The following is a 12,800-nucleotide window of genomic DNA, read 5'->3' on the forward strand; positions in this document are numbered from 1 at the left end:
TCCACCACTTAAGCCACAGTGCCACATCTGGCTTTTTCTGCTTATGTGGTGCTGTGGAATCGAACCCAGGGCCTCATGCATGCAAAGCAAGCACTCTACCATTGAACCACCTTCCCAGCCCCCATGGGTTAATTTTTAAGACCTCTGGGTGCCAAACTCTTTGGGGAGTGGGGGAGCAAACCTCTTCAGGGAGTCCTACCCAGGTAGGTGGATAGAGCCTCTTGTGTAGATTCTTTTTGCAGCTCAGCTGGTGGATAGGACTATGTTCGTCTGCTTCTTGAGCAGTAGAAGAGTAAATAAAGCCATTAAGGAGCTCAGGTTGCTTCCTGAAGCAGTGTGTAGGTAGTAGGGTGTCTCCTAGCTAGTTCGTAGGTGGTCTAGTTCAATGTAGTTGTTGTGGCTAGCTGCTTGGCTGGATTGGGTTTCAGTAGGGCTTCCTACACTAAGAGTTTGGATTAGAGAGTGTGGTAACAAATTGGCTAGGCTCTCTTCCCTATCCCCCAGGCAGTGCCTGTGGTGTGGTAAACCCAGTAGCTCCCCATACTGGGCTCAGGGCCTATGAAGGTTCTCTAGCTTATTACCCTTCCCATGAAAAAGTATTTCAGTTTAGTGTTTATCTGTAGAGTAACATCAGCAGGGGCTGTGTGCTTTGCTGCTTTCTTTGGAAGATCATTTTGTGTTTCCATACACTACAGTGTTTCTTATCATAGCCCCACTGTACTTTGCCTCGAACACACCAGTGCTTTCCTTGCTCTGGTCATTTGTTGTGGAAGGAAATGTCCTCTAGATTGTCATCACCACACCACACAGGTATGTTGTTTTCAGAAGTACTTATTTTCAACTAAAGAATTTCACTTTTTTTTTTTTGGGTCCGGTCGTGGGGCCTGAACTTTGGGCCTGGGCGCTGTCCCTCAGCTTGCTCTTCAGCTCAAGGCTAGCGCTCTACCACTTGAGCCACAGCGCCACTTCCAGCTTTTTTTTTTTTGTTTATGTGGTGCTGAGGAATCGAACCCAAGGCCTCATGCATGCAAGGTAAGCGCTCTACCACTGAGCCACCTTCCCAGCCCGAATTTTACTTCTTTTTCTTAACCCCTACCTTGGAAAATTTTGTATCTACATTTATTGATTCTGATTTCAGACCATGTGGGAGACAAGATTGTGACCATAGTGATGGACAGTTATTACATATGATTGTATTTTAGAAAGTGATTTTTTTTTCTTGGTGAGTCATGGGGCTTGAACTCTGGGCTTGGGCATTGTTCCTGAGCTCTTCAGCTCAAGGGGAACACTCTACCACTTGAACCACAGCACCACTTCTGGTTTTCTGGTGGTTAATGGAGATAAGAGTCTCATGAACTTTCCTGCCTGGGTTGGCTTTGAACCAGATCCTCAGATCTTAGTCTCCTGAGTAGCTAGGATTACAGGTGTGAGATACCAGTGTCTGGTTTAGAAAGTGATTTTACATTCCTTATCTTATTCAAGGTTCACACATTCTTAGAACAGCTTAATCAGGAATTTATCTTCTTCACCTTCAATTCAGTGAGAAGATAGTGTTTGACATTTGGTAGTATACATTGTTTAACTGCCATTGCTTTGCTTTGCAACCTTAGAAATAATTTAGACAATTTTTGCTGTGTAGTCTTTGTCTAATGGAGCTTATGATTTTTGCAATTTATACCCCATAGGGTTGTCATACCTAAAATACTCAGGAAAAAATAATCTTTTCATTATTTTTATTTTTGTCATTATTAACAATTTTCATTTATCTTTTTTTTCCGGTCTTGGGGCTTGAACTCTGGGCTTGGGCGCTGTCCCTCAGCTCTTCAGCTCAAGGCGAGCGCTTGACCGCTTGAGCCACAGTGCCACTTCCGGTTTTCTGGTGGTTTATTTGGAGATAAGAGTCTCACGGACTTTCCTTGTCCGGGCTAGCTTTGATCCTCAGATCTCAGCCTCCTCAGTAGCTAGGATTACAGGTGTGAGCCACTGGTGCCTGGCTCATTTATCATTAATATTTTGATAAGACATAGGTAACCACATATAGTCACATTTTACCACATTGCACATTGTTAGGGTGAAAAAAATGACTTCAGAGAAGTAGGAAAGGCTATGCCAGAATTTATGCATTTAAATCAGTATTGCTTTTCTAAGCAGTGACTTTGAAAAGATACACACTCTCTCTCTCTCTCTCTCTCATATGGTTAATTGGAGATAAACATATATATATATGTATATATATATGGTTAATTGGATTTATCTCTCTCTCTCTCTCTCTCTCTCTCTCTCTCTCCAGTTACTTGGAGATGAGTTTTATGGGCTTTTCCTCCTTAGCCTGGCTGTGTAAACACAAACACACACACACACACACACGTGCTATTACTGCTCAAATGTTTATTGGATCTCAGTGTTAAAAAGCTTCAGTATTTCATTTTCATTTGTACAAGGGTGTGTATTTACCATTAAATTATCAAGGAACTTAGTCATTAGTTAGGAGTTTTTATGAACTTATCATTGGTTTACAGAATATTTTTGGCTGTGGGTAGAGATTTAGTAGTGGTTTTAAGGAGTATTTTTGTGGATGAAGGATAGAAATGGGTAGTCTTTGAAATAATCCTTACTGATTTGCTTTTCCCATAGTCATCAGATAAGCAGCGAGCCCTAGAAGAAACCAAAGCCTATACCACCCAATCCTTAGCAAGCGTTGCCTATCTGATAAACACCTTGGCCAACAATGTCCTACAGATGCTGGATATCCAGGCATCCCAGTTACGAAGGATGGAATCTTCAATCAATCACATTTCACAAGTGAGCCATGTTATTTTCCTATTTGTCTGTGTGAAACAATATTCACAAGCCAATGTATCTGTTGATATCTTTTATTATGTGAGATAATGTACCTGTATTATTTGGAAAATACAAATTCAATATTATTTTATTATTTTTGTGGTGTAGTTATTGTGTCTGTAATTAGGAAAGTAAATTTTAATAGATTCTATTAAAAGTTATTTATCATGATAACATAATTAGCTTGGAAGTGAAAATATGTCCTTTATATATGTCCTTTATATATGTACTTTATTACTTTAAATAAAGTCTGATGGTTTGGTGGCTTGTTTAGTATTTCTTAGGTTTTTAGATTTTATTTTTCTTGGTGCCAGTTCTGGGGCTTGAACTCAGGGCTTGGGTGCATCCTTAAGCTTTTTTTCTCAAGGTTAACATTTGACTATAGACTTTGCTGCCCAGGCTGGCTTTGAAATGCAGTCCTAGCTGGGATTGTAGGTGTGAGCCACTGGTGTGGAGCTCCTAGGTTTTTATTTTTTTTGCAGTGTTGGAACAAACTCTGTTCTGTACTGAGCTATAACCCACACTTAGGTTTTATGTTTATTGGAATAATACTAGATGTACTTGAACTGGAAAGAATAAGAGATTTAGAAAACCTTACAAAAATAGCTTTATATAGAACTTAAAACTTTTTTCTTAATTAGAAAACTCATGCTCATGAAAATACAGGAACAAAATGGAAAAACAACCTTCTCTGCTGAATCTTTTTTACTATTAATACTTTTTTGTATATAATACTTTTTTCATAGTTGTAAAATTATAGCTGTAATTATAATAGGTATAGAATTTGAGTTCTGCTCTTTTAGCATTAAAACACATTTTTTGTGGTGGGGTTTTTTTTTTTGTTTGCTTTTTGTTTTTTGTCGGTTGTGGGGCTTGAACACTGGGCCTGTGTACTGTCCCTAAGCTCTTCAGCTCAAGGCTAGCACTCTACCACTTGAGCCATAATGCCACTTCCGGCCTTTTCTGTTTATATGGTGCTGAGGAATTGAACCCTGGGCCTCATGCATTCGAGGCAAACACTCTACCACTGAGCCACTTTCCCAGCTAAAACACATTTTTTATGATGGTATAATCTTTTTGTATATGCTTCTAGAGGTTGCATGTTGGCATGCATATATTGTAGTTTTTGTAATCATTCTAATATTTTAGGGCCATTTAAAATAATGATACTGCTGGGTGTGGTGGTGCACATCTGTAATCCTAGTACTCTGAAGGCTGAGGTAAGAGAATTCAGTTTGAGGCCAGTTTGAGCTAGCAAGACCCCTACCTCAAAAAATGAAACAAAAACCATTTCAATGGTAAACTAATTTAATTGGAAATATAATTTCCAAAAAAATTAAAATGATAAAAGTTTGATCTGCCCCAAAGAGATGTTTAAAGTTGTCAGTTTTTGCCTTTTTTTGCCATTTTGAGTAATTTGGTGTCATACTATATAAGTGCACTATTTTTTTGGGGGGGTGTCTGGTTGTGGGGCCTGAACTCTGGGCCTGGGCGCTGTCCCTCAGCTCTTCAGCTCAAGGCTAGCTAGCACTCTACCACTTGAGCCACAGTGCCACTTCCAGCTTTTTTCTTTTTGTTTATGTGGTGCTGAGGAATCGAACCCAGGGCCTCATGCATGCAAGGCAAGCAATCTACCACTGAGCCACCTTCCCAGCCCCAAGTGCACTATTTTGAAACCTAAATAATTACAACTTTCATAGAATTAAAAGAATTTTAAAATGTGCATATTGTTATTTGTATATCTTGAGAGTTCACTACTTTTAAAAATCGTTTAATCTAAGCTCGCTCTGTGGCGCAATGGATAGCGCATTGGACTTCTAAAAATCGTTTAATCTAGCCATTTTTGAGTCTAAAAGTTTACCCATTTTTATAAATAATGATCTTTTATATAGTATAATTCTACACTATAATGCTACTTGAAAATTTATCAGACTAGAGGACTTTCATTTTAAATCTATTTTTTTGGGGGGGGGGTTCAGTCGTGGGTCCTGAACTCTGGGCCTGGGTGCTGTCCCTCAGCTTTTCAGCTCAAGGCTAGCATTCTACCACTTGAGCCACAGCACCACTTCTGGCTTTTTTCTTTTTGCTTATGTGGTGCTGAGGAATCGAACCCAGGGCCTCAGGCATGCAAGGCAAGCGCTCTACCACTGAGCCACCTTCCCAGCCCCTCATTTTAAATCTGAATTTAACATTTTAAAGGTTTCTTCGTATCCCATCTAAACTTCTGTGGACATTTTATCCTTTATTACTTTTGTATTGCTAGGTCTTAAATTAGAGCAAAAAAGAATTGATGAATTTAATGAGTGAGAGGAAATTTTATTTTGGAAAGGTCCCCTAAAGAGAAGAATCAGTGATATTTTAAATAAATAGATAAACTTATGGAAGGGGAGTTGAAAAATTACTAATTTTTCAAGTTCTGTATTTGATGATCTTAAAATTTTTGCATGTTTAAAGTATTTACAAAGGACCTGAAAAAGTCAGAAGAAAAGAGCTAATATATAAAAGAAATTAATATAGCCAAGTTCCCAAGAAGTAATGACATTTTGTTAAATGACAGATGAAAATAGGAGAGATTATGTGATTAAATAAATGATGACAATAGCAAAGAACAGCAGGAGAGAATAATTTATTACAATTCTGAAGTCCTTACTTAGATAAGAAAAGGAGAATGGGTAACAAGCTCAAGGAAGAAGGTGAATACTTTGAAGGGCACCCTAGATTGTAAGTGTTTGTATTCAGCTAATGAACTTCTACGTATCATAAAGTAACGTTTGAGTATATAGCCTAAAGCATGCATCTTTTAAAGCTATTTGAGTAGAATAAGTAAAGAAGTAGGTAGAGAGCTGAATAGGATTTCTTGGGCCAGACATTAGTTGGTCATGAATAAAGTAGATAAAAATAAATGTAAAATAATGTAAGCTGGAATTCTTCTCAAAGCACAGTGGAAGGTATAAACATAAATGAATTCAATATTTAGGATAATTTTTATTTAAAATTATGTATTTTTTGTTGCTTAGATAAATATTTTTGCTTATAAATTAGTTTTAAATTAAATGCCACCTAAGGCTATCGTTATGTAATTTTGCATAAACATTAGGTTTTTGTATACTTCCTAGTGTCCTATGTGTAGTTTTCATGTTATGAATGAAGAATGGATAACTGAAAGTTATGTTTTACATTTGTTAGTAAATCATTTGTTTATAGAAAATGGGTAATTTGGAGCACACTTATGATTTAAGTAATTAAATGCTTAGTTAAAAGGTTAGCTTACTAATAAGAAATTTGAGACATATTAAAAAACACCCACTTAGTTGAGTTAATGAACTGTAACTGTTTAATTGCAGATATTTTCCCACACTGATGGGCAGCTAACTGAGGTAGTGTTATCCAGTACAGTCAACTCTCAATTATCTGTGGTAATGGGAAACAAAAATGCATGGATAAGCCTTAAACAATGTTTTATACAGTCCTTTTCTGTCATCTGCTGGGGCCTGAGCATGTGCTTGGGTTCATGAGGGAGATCTGGCAGTGGGGCTCAGGCTTGCAAAGGAGTTCTGGGAGTCAGTATGATTCCTCAAAGCAATATGAAGTATTCTGTAGGAACCTGGACTTGGCACTGTGTGGCTGAAGTGTCATGGGGGAGCCTGCAGCATGCAAGACCAGCTTGGCAGTAGCAGTGAGAAGGGTGAAAAAACTGATGACAAGAATAGATATTTTAAGTCATACACATTTGCAGTCATATTCCTTGGTGTGTGTTCTGGTTACCAGGATCTGTGGCAAACAGTAGTAATTTAAGCAACAGTGAATTTGCATTAGTTTTTGTCTTCTTTGCCAGCTAAACAGTTATTGTTACTTGCTACAGGTGAGTGTTACTATTCAGGTCTCTTCTAAATAAGAATACATTTATTGTCTCATATAATTAGTAGCTTTAGAAAACCAGGGTTATACTTAAAATACTTCTCTTAATATTAACATTCTTCTTAAATACCGCTATTAGATCTATACATCTAGAAATTTAATGCATTTTATATTGTAGTGGCAAAGAATATCATGAAGCAAAGGCAGTGTTCATTACTGAAACCTGTGCATTTGATTCAAAGAAAACATAGCAGCCATAGTTTCTATTTAAAGATATAGAAGTAGAAAATATGTGAAATAATTTGTGAAGTTCATAAAAGGTTATCTTGTAGTTTTCTATGATTTTTTTAACCTTTATAGGATTAACACTACTTTGAAATAGCTTGTGAAGTTCATAAAAGGTTATCTTGTAGTTTTCTATGATTTTTTTAACCTTTATAGGACTAACACTACTTTAAATGTGTGGTTTTAAAAAAAATCTCTATTTATATATATATTAGAAAGGCTTTACTTAACTTACCCAGTGACATTTCTTTTTCTTTTAGTGGTCCTGAGGTTTGAACTCAGCTTCCCATTTGCTAGATGAATACTTTACCACTCCTCTAGTACTTTTTGCTGACAAAGATCAGTAATACTATTTTTTTTGGGGGGGGTCTGGTCGTGGGGCCTGAACTCTGGGCCTGAGTGCTGTCCCTCAGCTCTTCAGCTCAAGGCTAGCACTCTACCACTCGAGCCGCAGCGCCACTTCCGGCTTTTCTTTTTTTTTTGCTTATGTGGTGCTGCGGAATCGAACCCAGCCTTATGCCTTATGCATGCAAGGCAAGCGCTCTACCACTGAGCCACCTTCCCAGCCCCTATTTTGTTTATTGTTATTATTGTTATTATTATTTTTTGTCAGTCGTGGGGCTTCAACTCAGGGTCTAGGTGCTGTCCTACCACTTTGAGCTACAGCACCACTTCCAGTTTTCTGGTGGTTAATTGGTGATAAGAGTCTCACAGACTTTTCTGCATGGGCTGGCTTCCAACCATGATCTTTAGATTCAGTCTCCTGAGTAGCTAGGATTACAGGTGTGAGCCACTGGTGCCTGGCTTATTTTTACTGTTTTTTTTTCTTTTCTTTTTTTTTGTAGTTGTGGACTTGAACTCTGGACCTGGGCACTGTCCCTGAGCTCTTCAGCTCAAGGCAAACATTCTACCACTTGAGCCACAGTGCCACTTCCATTTTTTTGGTGATTAAAGAGTCTCACGGACTTTCCTGCCCAGGCCGGCTTTGAACAGCAATTCTCAGATCTCAGTCTCTGAGTAGCTAAGCTTACAACTCTATTTTTACTGTTTTAAAAAATTATTTTCAAGCAGTTGTACAAAGGATGTTATTCAACATGTCACATGCCAATTTATGAGTACAGTGCATCTTGATCAGTGTCGCCTCTTACATCATTCTTACCTCCATCCTTCCCAACTTCCCCTCATTCCTTTTTTGTTTATTTTGAAGTAAAAAGGTTCTATTTTCCAAGCCTCACCTACCCCCCCACTTTTTTTCTGTACTTACAGTTAAACTTTGGGCTATTGGTAGAGCCACTTGCTCTGGTTATTTTTATTTAAAATTTAAGTAGTTGTATGAAGGGGATCTCAATTCAAATCGGTTTGTAAGCAGAATACATCTTTTTAAAAATTTACTTTATTATTATAGAGGTGATATACAGAGGGGTTACATTTATATGAGTCAGGTAATAAGTACATTTCCTTTCTTTCGTACAGTATCATCTGGCCCCTCATATTTCTCTCTCTCTCCCTCTCTTTCTCTCTCTCTCTCTCTCTCTCTTCCTTTTCCTTTTTGCCAGTCCTGGGGGTTGAACTCAGGCTTTGACAGTGCCCCTGCACTTCTTTTGCTCAAGGCTAGCACTGTACCACCTGAGCCACAGCACTACTTCTGGATTTTTCTGTGTATGTGGGAAGAATCAAACCCAGGCCATTGTGCATGCTAGGCAAGCACACTGCCACTAAGCCACCTTCGTCTGCTTTTTCTATGTGGTACTTCCAGGGCTTCATGTATGCTAGATAAGCATTCTACCACCATGCTACATTCCCAGCCTTCATTCTCTCTCATTCCCCCCTCCCATCTCCACCCACTTTCATAAGTGTCCAGTGCGCTCCACTGCTGTACTTTTTCACCCCTTTCTCTGAATTCTGTCCGCGATCTGCATGTGAATACACCGTATATAAGGTAAAGAATATAGGCTCATCAGACAAAAGAAAAAAAATCTTCTGTATCATCAGAAAAAAGAAAACAAAGTCTTTGTTTCCATATCCTACTAAGATATGGAAATAAAACTATGAAGAGATGCTTTAGCATTGTATTTATCAATACATCTTGATCAGTGTCACCCCTTCCATTGTGTTGCTCTGGTTATTTTTGAGATAAGGTCTTACTTCTTTGTGCAGGTTAGCATGGACAAAATGCTTCTGTTTTTTTTTGGTCCGGTCGTGGGGCCTGAACTCTGGGCCTGGGCCCTGTCCCTCAGCTCTTCAGCTCAAGGCTAGCACTCTACCACTTGAGCCACAGCGCCACTTCCGGCTTTTTTCTTATGTGGTGCTGAGGAATTGAACCCAGGGCCTCATGCATGCAAGGCAAGCACTCTACCACTGAGCCACCTTCCCAGCAAAATGCTTCTGTTTTATACTTTTGCTGTAGTTAGTATGACAGGTACACATCACCATGCTCAGCCATTTTCTATTGAGATGAGGGGAATCTCATAAACTTGTTTTGTCCATGCTGGCCTGGAACTGCAACCCTTCTTATTTCTACCTTGAGTAGCTAGCTCAAGTAGCTAGGTTTACAGATGTGAACCACTGGTACCCCATCTTCCTAGTGGTATTTCTTTTACTTTTTTATCTACTTATTTCCAATAAATTCTGAAGTAAAAAATAATGAATATATGAGGAAAGATGTCACTGTAATATTAACTGTTAACTTTTGTTCATAGAAACTTGTTTATTAAGCTTTAAGGGACAATAAAGAGCTAATAAATTTTCACTTCCATTTATTGAAAAGTATGTTTTAGGAACTTGAGTATCCTAAGTTTATGAATGTTGGAGCTTGATGATAGGTATAGGATAGTGGTATTTGTTATATTATCTGTTGAATTTGAATATGCTTATGTTTTTATAAGAAAAATCTAAAAATTGAAATAGGTAATTGAATAATATTGTAAGACTACAGTTATACACAGTAAGTATTTTTTAAACATTTGTTGTTTATGTAAATAAATGCATAATCATATTCTAGATACAATGTAAAATACATTTCCCCCATTGGGTTACAAATTCACTATTGTTAATATTACTATTGTTTCCTCAGAATCTTTGGACCAAATTTCTCCTTATTTATGAAATAGATTTAGTGCTGTCTGAGTTTTTATTCAAAGCTGAAATAAAAAACATAGCCATTTTTTAAAGGTACATTTGATTCTATCTGGAGGTACTTACGCAGTTCAGTATGGTGGGAAGAAGTATAGTTACTCTTTCATTTTCTTAACCATGTATTTCCTTTATTGCTGTACATTTTAAAAAAGTTAATGATGATACTAAGTATTATTCTCTGGAAGTTACAGAGATACTAATCTTGTGTATGTGTGTGCTTGTGTACACACATGTGTGTACGTGTGTGCATGTGTGTGCGCACCAGTACTGGGTCTTGAACTCAGGGCCTTGTACTCTTGTTTGCCTTTTTCTGCTCAAGACTGGTAGTCTACCTTTTGAGCCACATCTCTATTTCTGGCTTTCTGCTGGTTATCTAAAAGTTAAGAGTTTCTCAGATTTGTCTGCCTGGCTGGCTTTGAACCTTGATCCTCAAATATCAGCCTTCTAAGTAGCAAGGATTACAGATTTGAGTTACCACTGCCCAACAGGATACTAATCTTGAGTTAACTCTTGTGGAAAGTTTGGAAATAATTGCTGTTTGGGAATGAATGAAGAACACCTGAATTAGTCCTTCTTCTAGGTCTTTGATTCTCAGTCAGGAAAAGTTTGCCCGTAAGAGGATATTTGGAAATGTCTGACAGCTTTGGTGAGTGCTATAGATACACATGGGTGCTTCTTTATATCCTACAATGCTTTTGACAGCATAATACAGAATTATTGTGCCTAAAACATCATTTGAAATTTCAGTTTGCTATAAGCTTAAAATACTGTTTGGTTGGTCAGCTTTACATTTTAGTGATTTCTGAATAAGTTAAAGTATGTTTTTAAAAACTGAGAATAATAAAAATAAGACCTCAAAGAGGATTTCCTTCTCTAATAAATTTTCTTTTGTTGATCTAACAAAGACCATTAGTGCTTTTAGTTGTTATTATTATTGATTTTGAAATACTTTGATAAAGAGTTCAAATTAATTTTCCTAGCTCTGTTTGTTAAAAATTTTTTTTGGTGGTATTGAGGTTTGAACTCAGGGTCTCAAGCTTCCTACCTAGCTAGGGTCTTGCTTTTCCTAAGCTGACCTTGAGCCTCCATCCTGCCCATCTCCATCTGCTAAGTGTGTAGTACAGGTATGTACTACAATGCTACACCCTCTAGCCTATGTTTTATACATATATGTCTCTCTCTCTATATATAAAATTATCTGTATTATATATGTACATTACCTTTTTTTGACAATGTACCCCTCCCTTCACTTTTCCATAGTTCTCTCCTCCCATCCCTGCCTACAAGTTACATCATTTTTCACATAGTGTATATTAAATAGCATGATTGTCACCTTCCCTCCTTTTCTGTGCCATTTGCCCCCCTCAAAAATCCACACAAAAAACCCAAACACTACTACCATCCCCACCACCAACAATAATAATAACAAAAAACCCCATGTTTCCATTTCCTGGAATTTGTATCAGTTAATAGTATTTTTGTTTTTTTTTAAATTTTTATTTATTTATTTTTGTCAGTCTTGGGGCCTGAACTCTGGGTCTGGGCTCTGTCCCTGAGCTCTTCAGCACAAGGCTAGTGCTCTACCACTTGAGCCACACCACCACTTCCAGCCTTTTCTGCTTATGCGGTGCTGAGGAATTGAACCCAGGGCCTCATGCATGCAAGGCAAGCACTCTACCTCTGAGCCACCTTCCCAGCCCGTTAATAGTATTTTAAATGTCCAGAGAAGTACACCTTTGGGTTACTCCTCTAAGGATATCCTCCTTAGAGGATATCCTGTGTGTGAATGCCTACAGTCTGTATAGATTATGTTATAGATTATGTCCAGTTATATTTTAGATCTAGCTTCCACATACAAGAGAAAACATGCGCTATTTTTCTCTCTGAGCTTAGCTTACCTGACTTAACATTATTCGTTCTAGGTCCATCCATTTCTCTGCAAATGGAATTATCTTAATCTTTCTAATGGATGAGTAAAATTCCATTGTGTTATATATACAACTTTTATTGATGCCCATTCATCTGCTGTAGGGCATCTGCGCTGTTTCCATAATTTTAGCCTATGTTTTTAATGATTCAGGATGAATCATTAAAGTTTATTCAAAGTTCAATTTCTCTGAATTTAAAAATTAAGTAAAATTAAGTAAATTTTAGTATTATTAAAAACTTCTGTTTCAGTTTCCTCAGTAGTTGGAAAGGAAAGCAAGTGTTAAATTTTGTTTAACATGTTCAGAAAAAGTTCAAAACTTTTTCTTTTTTTTTTTTTTTGGTCATGGGGCTTGAACTCTGGGCTTAGGTACTGGTCTGGTCCCTCAGCACTTCAGTTCAAGACTAGCACTCTGCCACTTGAGCCTCAGAGCCACTTTGGTTTTTTGTTGGTTAGTTGGAGATAAGTGTCTCATAGACTGTCTTGCCTGGGCTGGCTTTGAACTGTGATCCTCAGATCTCAGCCTCCTAGGATTACAGGCGCCCTGCTCAAAGACCTGTTTTTTAAAAAAAAATTAAAAGTGTTAGTTACCACTTAATTTGTTATTTCATTTAGACATATATTGTGAAACAGATTCTGTGCTGTTAAAGAAGTCTTTGTTGTAGAAAATTGGGAGACTGTTTCAAAATCTATCTCTTAAGTATATTATTTCTAGAGAGATAAATGATCAGTTTTCAGGTGTTATTTAATGCTG

At 37.5% G+C, this 12,800-nt stretch overlaps 1 protein-coding gene across 5 annotated transcripts in view; it reads left to right on the forward strand.

The window, feature by feature from the left end:
- Positions 1–12,800, forward strand: part of Abi2 (abl-interactor 2) — a 73,669-nt gene that overhangs the window by 18,860 nt on the left and 42,009 nt on the right. For all 5 annotated transcript variants that reach the window (XM_013009934.1, XM_013009905.1, XM_013009928.1 and 2 more), the window contains exon 2: positions 2,635–2,802. In XM_013009934.1, coding sequence (XP_012865388.1) covers positions 2,635–2,802 — 168 coding nt within the window. The remainder of the gene's footprint in view (positions 1–2,634; positions 2,803–12,800) is intronic.

Source organism: Dipodomys ordii, unplaced genomic scaffold (genome assembly GCF_000151885.1).
Source record: "Dipodomys ordii isolate 6190 unplaced genomic scaffold, Dord_2.0 Scaffold1, whole genome shotgun sequence".
NCBI classification, from domain to species: Eukaryota; Metazoa; Chordata; class Mammalia; order Rodentia; family Heteromyidae; genus Dipodomys; species Dipodomys ordii.